Raw genomic sequence first — 12,946 nt, 5'->3', positions numbered from 1 at the left:
TAAAATTGCTACCTGTTAGCCTAAGGCTGTATTACCTATGGCAGGTCTTTATACATGTACATGGTCTATATATGCACCCTCCTCTCTTATGCTTCAGAAAATTAAAAAGTCATCAACACAGTCACCAACAAAGTCCCATACACAGCATCCTCTGATCTACAGATATTTAAAATGATCTTTACCTGTCCTCCACTCCCCCAACCTTGACCCAGAGTATTACCTGCCATAGTGAAGACAATACAAACTCTTAGCTTATTACCTTTCCATACGTTGGGGGGCTTCGATTCTAACCTGGTTAATCTCTAGTTTCTATATAAACCAGTTGTACACAAAGAAACGTTAGCGAGACGCACAGTAAGGAGAGCCCAGTCTCAATTGCTGCTATACCCTTTCTCTCTGACAACTACCAGAGAGACAACTACTTAAATTCATCAGTCTGAACCTAGGGAAAGTACCACAGCTGTGGAAAACCACCTGTGAGATATCAGTTGCTAAGAAAACACACCTTATTGACCTCAGCAGCTACAGATGGGTGACTCACATCTATTGAAGATCCCTAAGAGGTTGCTTTTTAACCCTCTTCACCCCCTGGTTAGTTATTTTTTTGGATCATCCGCTTTCTGCCTGCCCAGTGTTTAAGGCTGGGTACCGAACTTCGGTTCTTTTATGGTACCGACCGAAATGCTTCGGTTCTACAGAGTATCTAAACATGCCTCGTCTTTCGGTACCAAGTTTCGGTGATTGGCTGTAACACTTAACGTGATTGCGTCATCCAGGAAAAATACACAGGTGGTCACGCCTACAGCCAGGGTTCATGTGTATCTGTTGTGAACTGGTTGCGAGCATCATGGAACCCCTTTAAAATGCCCCCCAGGTCAAAAGTGTGGCTTCTCATTATTAAGACTGATGCCAATAGTGCGCAATGCAATACATCGTGCACGGAAACAATTTAAGAGCAGAAAGTTGCTCGGTGTTTGGCTGCAAGAAGAGCGGACCGCAGCCGGCGCGACCATCCTCCTCTCAGCAGCCCGTGGGCAGAGCAAAGCCAGAGCGGAGTGAATCATGCTGCTTTCAAACTGGAGGCAGCAGGAGCAGCAAAATCACGTCTGCTGCTTCCTTTTTGCTGCTTGTACTAGCTTCTGACGCGCAGCTGAAGCAGCTTTGCTGCTCTGGCTGTGCGGTCGAAAAGTGTGTCTGACGCGCGTTGGGCGGAGCTACTCTATCCTTTATTTGCCTTGCATCTATATTTGCTGTGATCAGTGGGAATAAAGTAGTTTTATTATGTTTTTAAGTGGGACAATCCACCTGAAAACTTAATCAGTGCAGTCAGTTCATCCTGCCTTCCAATATTTCTGTGAGAGCCGCTCAGACCCCCACATACCAGCGGTGCGCTGTCAGTAGGATCCCATTCAACGGGCTTGTTTGTCAGACATGGTAATTTTTCTAAAGGAAAACTGCTAAGTAAAAAGGTCCTCACAATGTAACAGTGAATATTAGACACTGACATTTTTTTTTTATGTAAGAGGAAAAATGTAAATGGAAAAATCAGAGCTTAAAATAAAACTCAAGATTTGTACTTTTTTATGTTGTGTAATTTTCTTTTTCTTCGAATTGATATTATAAAACTGGTATCGAAAAAAGTATCGTTCAGGAACCGGTATCGAAGTGAAGGTATCGGTATTGGTACCGGAACCGGAAATTTTTGAACAATACCCAGCCCTACCAGTGTTACAGGAGACTGCACTGAACCAAGCTATTTGCATCTTTTCTTTTTCAATTAGTTTTGCAGTAATGTGCACAGATTTTCTCACTAGTCAAAAGGGCACAAAAGCGCTTTTACTTCCTGAGGAGCATGAGGCGAGCCCACCTGCCCCCACCCATCCACATGACCTTCTACAGATGCACCATAGAGAGCGTTCTGACCAGCTGTCTCACTGTGTGTTGTGGAGGCTGCAGCGCCTCAGACTGGAAGAAGGTGAGAACAGTGGTGAGAACAGCAGAGAAGATTATTGATGGTCCTCTTCCCTCCATAGAAAGACATTTCATCCCAGCACTGCGTGTCCCATGCCCGTAACATCATCCATTACCCCTTACACCACCACCACGAACTTTTCTCCCTGCTGCCCCCTGGGAAGAGGCATTGCAACATTTGATGTAGGCACAACAGATTCTGCAACAGTTTCTTCCCCACCGCCATCCGACTGCTGATAACACTGATAACAACAAACCAAAAATACTACATATTTGCACCAAATATATTAATGCGTTTTTTCCACCATGTTTTTTTCACCATGTTTTTTTCTCCCACAATGTTTACATTTCATCACTGCTGCACTTTATGGAATGGAAATGTTCATTTACTGTATGAAAAGCTGTACTAAAGGAAAACTCTATGTATACAAAATGACAATAAAAGTTGTCCAAGTCTAAGATTTTATGCCTAAACCCAAGCCAGAACCATAATTTGGGCAGAGTCAGGACTTGATGTCATGCAGGATGATCCATTGCAGGTTGGGTGTTTGATTCGTGTAGTGAATTGGTCTAACACATCCCAACTGTTTTGAATAAGTTTTAAAACATATTACATCTCATTTTAAATTCAACATTAACTTTGGTTCTAAAACATTAAATCCATACTGAACTGTGACGTCATTAAACATCGTTTTAGTTAATGGTTTTCACCCACTTTCAGTTACCTCATTTCCTTCCATGGGTGTTGCTAAAGACTTTTACATCCACAATGGACTTAGTCCTATTTTATGATGTAGTTTCATTGTAGCAGCTGCTTGTGCGCAGCTGAGGGGAGGGAGTTCAATAAGCTTAACCAAAAGGCCAGCTTTGTCTTAGGATGCCCTCAACCCGGTGCAGGCAGTGGGAGACGGAAGGACTCTTCCGTATTTACCATAGTGTTCAACAAAATCTTCCACAACATTCATGAATGTGGTGCAGAATTGGAGAGCTCCTTAAGTGCACGTTATGTTGACAAAGGACTGTTATTGCGGATCCCTCCGCCAAGCAGCTGTTAAGACTTCATAACATCACTTGTCCTAAAAAAACCCTGAAACATATTCAATTACTTAATGTTCCCCTTTTTTTCCCAATTCCTTTTTAATGTTAAACGATGCATGCAGAGATTGCTAAATTTTCTTAATTTTTCGATAAATCTAAGTATGCAGTTCTTCTTTCTGTATTCAATGTATACTACATCTCTGACATCACCCAGCAGTAAGGTATGACAATAAAATCATTGTTAACTTATTATTACAAGTCAACCATGTTTATACATTCTAACTAAAGCTATGACGTTTTAAACTTCAAAAGTTTTAAATAACAGTTAATAAATCAAGGCTGCCTCATATTAAAAATAATATAAGGCAGGAGGCAAGCCTGCTGTCACTGACAACATGTTTTGGCATTGACTAAAATTCTTTGGCCCAGGTTTCAGAACGAAACAAAAGAAAGGAAAAGTTCATGCAGGGTTTCGGGCGAGAAAACAGCAGGAACTGACAAAATTAATCATGAAAGTGTTCTAGTAATTATATTCTAGCTGCAAAGAGCAAAGAGGGCTATCGGAAAAGAAAGCTGTGAATGAACACTCTATTATAAGAGTACAGTGCGAACATTTTTCAGGTGTTAATCTGAAAAGCAATTGCAAGAGCTGATGCTGATTGATGAGACAAATTTGAAGAGACGTGACACAAACCTACGTATTCAGTGGAATGTAAAAAGACTGGTGTTTATAAACATGAAACATTTTCTGATCAGATACATTTTAAAATTATATGAATATGACCTAATACAAAATTCAGTTATCTAATCATTACATTTTAAAAAATAGAAATAAGCCTTAATTACTGGTTTTGTTTAATCTACAATTTCACTGATTTCTACTTTCAACAAAATTTGGTAATCTGAAATTAATTAATTAATCCTTTACACCTTTAGGGAAGAGCAGAATTGGTTTAAGTAAGATATGATTGGGTATCTAATTCAAACTCCAATCAGATTTATATCTGGACATAAAATGACCATATATTTCCCCCTTTTTTTTTTATTAAATTTGTTCTTCTTGGGTCATCAGGGTATTGGCCTTGTTACTCTCCTATGGATGACGTTTTCCCAGTTTCTTTCTGATTAAGGAGTCCTCAATACAGACACTGACTGAAAGAAAAATGCTTTAGAAGTTTAAATATCTGGGAAAATTTGGTTTTTCATTCCTGGGAAGATTTGTCCCATGTTTTCTTCACGAATAGAGAAAACATGGCTTTAGAAATAACTGTAATTCTTTTCAGACTGATGGATGTCAATGTCTCATTTGTCCTCGGCCTTGAAATCTTTCAACTGGACATAAAGCACCGGAATTGGAACAGCAAACTTTATTTTTTTAGAAAAATTCCATGCAGCTATAGGTTCAAGTTGAATTTAATCATTTTTATTTTTGTTTAAAATAAAAAAAAATGAAACTACCTTGATATTTGGTTAGGTTGGTTGCCTAACATTAACATTGTTTTGAATCAGATAAATCCAAGTGGATAATAAAGAACAATAGAAAATAATTTTTGAGACAGGTGCTGAAATGTTTTTTGTTTTTTCTTTTATTCTACTATGTTTATAGTTAAGGGTGGTTTGGATACATAATTTGGTGTTAGTTAAATATATGTAATGGAATTGTATTCTTGTATTGATGAATTAAATTAATTTGGATTACACTATCATTAATCTGAGTTTGATTCTACTGCTCCAATTGAATTTCCTTTTTGTTCTTTTTGATCGGCAGTGGGTTTTTATTATTTCAGCAAATGAACATAATCCTTCATTAAGCCAAATAGGTTTTTTGCTCCTCTTTCTAGATCCTTTTTACTTACCATAACTGAAAGAAACAAAAAAATTTGACAAAAATCTATTTAAGCAGAAAAAGTGCTTCTATCACTGTTTGTATCAAATTCATTTTAAAAGGCAGGAATTACATCTTTTTACCTAGTTCTCCATTTTCGATAACTTCAAAGGTGGTCCACATGTCTTCTGCCTTAAATGTGCAATTTCTCATACTCAGCGCAGCTTCTGCAAGTTCTGAAGACCGCATACTTGGAGAAAGCTATCACAGGGGAGAAAAATAAATTGTCACAAAGAGAAAATATGCTAAAAACACATTGTTTTATGCAAAGTTATTCATTGCAAATGACATTCTAGGGTAAAAATATACCTGTCTGAACAGTAAGAAAACAGCCAACACACCTTTTCCTGCTGCTTTTATCTGAACCTCAACCCTCTTAAGGTTTGCAGCAAACTTAGAACAGGAGTCTGTGACCTTCAGCTGCCGGCACCACTTGTAAAATGCAATTACTTGAACAATTTAAACAGATTTATTTGATTAGTTTGTGTCTGATTCGTTTCAGTGGCGGTAATCCCACCAGGTTAAACCACCGATGTCTCAGCCTTGTTCTATGAACCTCCATTTCTTGTTTAACCCACCCTTTTCACCCTTAACAACCTCCATCTCCTCTTGCACTTTTACTTTTCCCCCTTTTTACTTCAGGGCATTCTGAAAGCAACAGCCTATGCATAAGACACACACACTCACCTTTATTAAACAGCATTGCTCTGGCTCTCGCCTTTCAAGGTACACCTCGAAGATCAAATCCCCCGCTGGACAGAACTGTAGAGGAACAAGGTAAAAATAAATATATATATATGTTTTGTCAATTTGTCTGTTTTTACCCAATATCATCTCAACAGTGCTAAAATATCGTAACAGAGAACAGTGAGAAATAAAAGTTTCAAGTAATTGTGGAGACCCAAGATGTTTGTTTGCCATAGCAGTAAAATAAAATGTAGTGTCAATAAAAAGCATAACCTCACAAAATAAAGAGACCATATGTGAGATGGAAACACGTATAAATATAAGAACAAACCGGTGCCTCTGACTTCTAACACAAATAAAATACTTAACATAAGTAGATTTTTAGTTAGCAAGTTTAAAAAAAAAAGATTTCGAGGGCACACCTGAACAGTCTTTGTGTGCTACTTTAGCAATGATTTATAGTATGCATTAGAAAAGACTCTTAGTATTTGTAGAGAGGAAGGTTAAGTGCCAGAATGGGCTCTGTGGTCTAAGAGGACCCTCAGGAAGAAACAAAACTCATAAAAGTAAAAAGAAGCATAATGTAATTTATGAAAATTGTTATTCTATTAAAGGTATTCTAGCAAATTATAGCATGTTCAAACTGTTAAAGGAGTTAAAACAATGTGAATGCTAATGCAACCACAAGCAGCTCCAGTTCAGTCAGAAAATACTGTGTCCTGATGCGCCCAGAGCAAAAGGAGCATGTTGAGAACATCAGATAGGTAGACAAAGGTTTAAAGTTAGGAAAATATTTTCAGTGACAAACTGGAAACAAATCTTGAAAGAAAAGGCCTTTTTACCATTTGACAAATAATAATAACAAATCACTGTAGTGTCCTTTGGCAAAAGACTATGAATAAGCTGGGCGGAATATTTCGGATGAAAATTTTAAATTTGAAAAAAAGACACCAAAAATGACACCATCAGAGCAGTGTCAGGTAGGAGCAAAATGGCAGAGGGAAAGTCCAGTGGATTGAAACGTTAACCTGAAGATGATCACTTGCCAAGATAAACTTCTTTTTCTGACAGAATGATAAAGTTATGAGGGACTCACTTCTTCACAAGACATCTTTCAATTAAAGGTGTTGCTGTTTCACTGCATATTTATTCTTTGCAAATATGCACAAATGAGCGACAGGTAAAAAAGGGAGTGGATTTGCAGCTGGATTTGAGGTAATAGAGGTGTCCTTTCTTCTTGAGGTCTACAGACACTAGGTGGGCGGTTGAGCCCACCTAGTGGTGAAATTTCACTTACTGTATTGCTCCGCAGAGAACATTACCACTGAACCAACAACCCTTCGGTTGCAGGGCGAACCACTGCATCCAACACCACTGTCGCCCAAGTTTTTAATACAGATTTAAAAGAATCTGGGGCAGGGGGGCAAGTTTGCATGGCTAAGCTTAAAGGGAAACGCACATAATTGGTTATACTTTATTGAAGTGTATTTATAAACAAACCAAGGGAAAAAGAAGGATATCGAACACAAACTTTGCATTTTGTCTGAAAACTGTTGGGACTACCCAAAGTAACACAATCAACCCCAACCACCTACAGCACAGCAATGCAGTTGAATTCAAAGATGTACAAAAGGCTCCATTAAGAAATGTTTGCAAGAGAGGTAACATTTTCTCCTGCTCAATGAGACATATTTGAATGTTTAAACCTGAATGGGTACAAGATGTTAATCTAATCTAATAAATAGATAAGTTGCTTTTCCTGCACATGCCTTTATTTCTGATAAAGGAGCCAGAACATTTATTGTGCGTTTATTTATCATATTGATTTGAAGTCATATCAACCAGCTCTAATTCAACACTGAAAAAAAATGTTAATCTAAGTAACAAATTTTTTTCTTAAAATAAGTGCATTTTTCCATGAATTGATTAGGTAAGTGAGACACTTTGCCAATGGAACAAGACAATTTCCATTTTAAAAAAGCAAATATTATCCAATTATCTTATTTCAAGAGTAAAATGTCAAATTCCATTGGCAGATCACCTTATTTACCTACTTAAATCAGAGGTAAATACACTTAATCTAAGAAATGTTGACTAATTTCTTGATCATTTTTGCAGTGAAAAGTAGTATTGTTCTCAATAAATAATATTTTTGACCAATTGTCTACCTTAAGATTCAAGAACTTCTGGTTGGTCCCTGCATGTTTGGGGGGCCCAGGCTCAAGCTTAGTTCACCTATACCTTTCACTGGATCAGGGATGGGATAGCAATTCATTTGAAACCCCGAATCATGCACTGTGTTCTTTCTTGAAACATTTGACCAAACTTCTGTTATAAATTAAACTAATTTTCAGTTTTCAATAACAGAGGTGAAATTTTTACTTATAACAGTTGACAGATATGAGGTTGAAATTAATAGTTTGGAACTGCAATTACTAAAAGGAACATTATAAATTTCTTTAAAGATCCTAAGGTTTTGTCAAATACAGTCATATCTTTAATTAAGTTATATTTAGTAAAATGATTCTAAATTTCCAAGGTTCTGATGACTTACTGGTTCTTTTTCTTACCCTTTTCAGAAAATGGAAAACTAAGTGAGCATGAAGGGATTCCTTTTTCTTTAGCTACCTTGAAGTTAAGGTAACATTCCCTTTGTCATTTCAATGGGCAGGTGAAGCGAGGTCCATTAATGACTTGAGCTGTCTTACAATAAGAGGGATAGGCCCCCTTCTGACTCTTATGGCCCTAAAATGACTCAGAAATTACAGTCATTTAAACCAATGGAGCAAAAAGCTGTAATTGTGAAAATGTCACATGCGGATATGGAGCCACGTTGTTACGCTCTGTTCTTTCTCCCTCCTGCTATTCACTTTTGTGTGAAGGCAGAGAGATCTCTTTGAGGCTGCTGAATCTGTGGAGCTGCAAGTGAGGAAAATTAGATTGAATCAAGGCATTTTTGTAGTTAATTAAAACCATGCCCGTGCTGGTTGTAAATGTAGGGTATTGATTTTAGAGTCAGTACCAGCTTAAAAGGCAAGACACTGCCTGCACCTCATTATATCACTGATTCACCTACTCCCCAATGTACACCTAGCTATTTTGTCCTTTCAAGGATGCATCTCTGCCAATCCCTGCCTTTAATATAAGGACCTTCGGGACCTTCACCTGCAGAATATGGAGCAGTGAAAATATAGTTGCTCCCTCATAGATTTCTTCTTCCTTTTAGCCCTTTTGTCTCTCTTAAATCTTTCCGGACATCAAAGAATTGCTATTCCAGACAAAGGCAAACTGATAACATGATTCAACAGACCAATCTTTTTCAGGTAGTACGCTATAGTATTTTAAAAAGGAGCACACCATTAAGCACCGAAAAAATGAAAGAAAGGATTTGAAATCAGGTTATAGACATTCACCGCTCTGGAAAAGCTCTTACAGTATAGCCTTTTTTGTAAGGATTTGGGACTCAAGCTTTCCCATACTAATTGAAAAGTGGTAAACTATGAATGCCTTCCAAAATTACTGTAAAAGTTTATCATATGTGCTCCAAAATGTAAGGATATCTAAAATATGGAATATTGTTGCCCCTTTTGCTTCTATTAAGTTCAGTGTTCAAGATTAAATAATAAGAAAACTAGCAATAATGGCACCCATTAGTGAGTTCAAAAGGCCAAAATCATTTCTGCTGACAAAAAAAAAAAAAAAATGGAAAAAACATGTTTTATTTGCCAAATACATTTTACTTAGAGCTAGTTTACCCTTCAATGTGCCTTAAGTAATCAAAAAGGAAAAAAAAGGACACATCCATATCTAAAAAAAACTGCTTCTTCAAATACATTCATGTTTTCCTATATTAATATTTAATCCTGCTGCTGACTGTCAGCTTCAGTATTTCTCTATTGCTAAAATAACAATAAATGAAAACAAGATGAAGAGGTAATTAAACCAAAGGTAAAAGTTATTTTATTCCACTGTTGATTTTTGTATCTTTTTTTATGAGGAGAAACTATAAAAAAATGTTTGCCAAGTAGGATCTGAAGTTAAGACAAAAGCACTGTTAGCATGTGCACTCACCACATTGTATGAGGGAGGAAAACGTATGGTGTGCAAAACAAGAAATGTGAAGGAGGAACCGTTAGATAATTTTAGTAGGAGTGAAACAATTATGTTATATTGGTTCAGTAAAGGCTTAAGAGTTTAGAGAAATATTTATAGATTCAATGCCTTCTTTCTGTCCTCCTTCCTTCCTTCCTTCCTTCCTTCCTTCCTTCCTTCCTTCCTTCCTTCCTTCCTTCCTTTATAAATGACTGCAGGAAATTAAATTGAAACATTTGTTGTTTATATTGTAAAATGAACATATTGGACTGGAAACACCACGGATATAAATTTCTATCTCAAGGCTGTTTTTCTGATGAACACTTAAAAGCCATAAAGACGAGATTTAAATATAGAATGTCTGTACATTGAAAGCAGATTATAAGTCAAAGTTCTAGTTTTTTTGTGCGCATATCCTCGGCTAATTAGGTCTAGAAAATGATGGAAATATTGCATAAAACATTTTCAAGAACACTGTAAGAGCCATATAGTCAAATGCATTTTTCTGAATTCTTCCATTTTACTGCAACACATCTCCTAACCACTCTCACATGATAAAAGTTTATGAAAATGTAATTTGCCACCCACAGATTTATAAAGGTTGGACTTGCAGTAATTATGCATGCTTTTCCATGTATGTCTGAAGCCTATTTAAGCTTTCACATTAAACGGAATTTCAGTTGTTTTTTTAATCACTGATTTTCACAGCTTTACGATTTTCTTTCCCTGCTACCAACAATAAAAAAGTAGAATTTGGCTTCATCTTTTATTGTAAATTTAACTGGAGTCATTATGAGGTTTTATGTTTTATAAAATGCCCTAAAAGTCCACTTTGATGAAGTTTTGTCTCCTAAAGATAAAATAATTATAAATATGAAACCTGCCCTTCTGTTAAGAGATTTCGAGAAATGCTGTAAAATTTCGTTTATTAACGGTGTAACTTTTAACTGTTACATTAAATGGGTTTATTTCTTGTGATTTAAAAAACTGGCATCACATATTTAGCATAACGAGGAAAAATGTCTATGAAAATACAACACTGCATAAATTGTCAGGCACCAACAAGTCAAATAAAAAAAAAGGTGAGCATCCAGCATTCGAGAGATTGTGATGTAGTCTTTTACTATGGTTATAGTAAATAACTTTGCTAAACTCTAAGATAATAAAACAAATATTCTATTTCAATATTTGTTTCACTCTAAAGAGTTTGTTTAGAATTCTTTTTCCAGGTTTTATTATCTGTAAGTTTGCATGTCCAAGTTACAGGGTATAATTCTGACTTGTTAAAGCTTACTGTGGCTGAGTGCAGTCATGCAGGTGAGGATGATAAAAGAGGATTAAAGAAAATCCTATATGCCGATGGGATCATGCATCTTATCTAAGGTCTGAAACACTGATAGCGACTGGTATTAAAAAACAGAATTGTCCAAAATATGAGGGAACCCTGTGTTCAGCTTTTAGACAACAAACAAGGGCACCTCAACACCAACAGAAATAACACCTAAAAGCAAGTGACAAAGGAAAAGAAAAGTAAGATGATTAATGTTCCAATAAATTAGTCAGAGTATCTCTGCAGCATGCAATTTTATCCCCAAGATATAGGCACAAAACTGCATTAACTTAATGTAATATAAATGACACAACCTTTATTTTTCCAGAAATCTAAATAACTTGAAATATCAAGATGAAAAATAACATTCCCATTTTAAAATGTATTATTTCAACACAAAAACCTGAACACCCATCTTAGTCTGTGCAGTTGTTACCTGCACAAGCTTTCCTATGAGTTACCCTCAGGCCCGACGTGCTATGAAGCAGAAAGGACAGGTTTGAGAGAAGATTGTGGGGGCAGAAAAACCTTCATAAACAGCTCCATTCGTATTTCAGCGGCACCACGGGATTTAATTTTCCACTAACTTATTTAAACCAAGAGACTTTTTTTTCCCATCATTCAGGCGTAAAGTACCTGCTGTAAAGGTCAACGAGAACAAAATCCCGGCTTCTGTTCCCTTTGCATCCCCTGCTCATTTCTGCTAGAAAAAACAACAAGAGAGCGACGAATCCTACATCTGAGTCCCCTGTTGCATGCAGACAGAACTATGTGCACACAAAGCTACACACACGTACACACTAGACGCTCTTGAACATGCATTTCTATAAGGGTTGTGTGGGTCGACTTACCGCTGTGTCCTTTTTTTCATTCCAGCGGATGATGAAGCTATTCTCTGTCTCCATCTGTTGCACCTGCTCTTCATTGACCTGTTTGAGACAACATAGAAACATATCAGCACACACAATTGGACATCCCCCCTAAACACACACAAAGTCAGCCTGTAGTTGTATAATATTTGCTTTAAATGTAATATATTGGCAATTAATAGTTTATTAATTTGTAAAGTTAAATGAAAAGAGGACAACATTTTTTTAAATAAATCAGAACTCTTTTACTCCGACAACTCTACGTAAATTCCAGTAAACCCAATTTAACTTAGAAGTAATCAAATTAGTGAGCAGATGTCACTTGTAGCATAAATGCTTTGTTTTTCAAAGGTCTTAAAAGTCTGTTACCGGTAAATAATTACATTTGACAGGCAGCAGCTTGAAGTACAAGGAAAACAACAGACAGGTTAGGAATAAGGTTGTTGAGTAGTTTAGAGCAGATATATTTCATAACAGCATCCAAATAATAAACAGTATTTCAAGACTTTGGAGGAGCCACAAAGATCCCCAGCTCAGGTGGGAATCTTTTGACATGTGTAAGAAATATTACTTAGAACTGTGCAAAAACAGCTTGCATACCTGACATACAACATACGACTCAAACCAGATCAGGGGTCGTCAACGCGTGGCTCTCAAGCCACATGTGGCTTTCCCCCCAGTTTGCTGTGGCTCGTGCCAGCAGGACACTGTCCAGGTTTTCGTTTGAATGCAGTTTATGGAGTTTTGGAGTAAAAAAAATATTTTACTGTACGTCTGAATTATTTCCACTCCCGTCCCCATTCCACCTCTTTCAAGCAAAGACGCTTTACACTTTGACTGCATTTCATTCAGCTGTTTTGCAGATATTTAATTGGAAGGAACACTAACCTAGTTAAACCAGACATTTTTATCTCCTCATGACACGTCATCATTGCCTGTTTGCAAAGCACACACATCAGTCACAACCCCGTCCCTTACTCTGCCATAACAAGAAAAAAAAGATGACATTTGCAGCCTCAAATACTGAATCAAAAGTGATCTACACATCAGTTTAAAATTTTATTATTTTTAAAC

At 36.8% G+C, this 12,946-nt stretch overlaps 1 protein-coding gene across 1 annotated transcript in view; it reads right to left on the bottom strand.

Moving 5' to 3' along the window:
* Window positions 1-12,946, bottom strand: part of LOC107103289 (arf-GAP with Rho-GAP domain, ANK repeat and PH domain-containing protein 2-like) — a gene marked incomplete at its 5' end in the record, with an annotated part of 61,361 nt that overhangs the window by 20,241 nt on the left and 28,174 nt on the right. Inside the window, 3 exons of the mRNA XM_015402938.1 lie at window positions 4,978-5,095; window positions 5,582-5,656; window positions 11,855-11,932. Coding sequence (XP_015258424.1) covers window positions 4,978-5,095; window positions 5,582-5,656; window positions 11,855-11,932 — 271 coding nt within the window. The remainder of the gene's footprint in view (window positions 1-4,977; window positions 5,096-5,581; window positions 5,657-11,854; window positions 11,933-12,946) is intronic.

Source organism: Cyprinodon variegatus, unplaced genomic scaffold (assembly GCF_000732505.1).
Source record: "Cyprinodon variegatus isolate N-32 unplaced genomic scaffold, C_variegatus-1.0 Scaffold1414, whole genome shotgun sequence".
Lineage (NCBI taxonomy): Eukaryota > Metazoa > Chordata > Actinopteri > Cyprinodontiformes > Cyprinodontidae > Cyprinodon > Cyprinodon variegatus.
The sequence above is the reverse complement of the archived record's forward strand: the minus strand, read 5'-3'. Positions and strand labels throughout refer to the sequence as shown.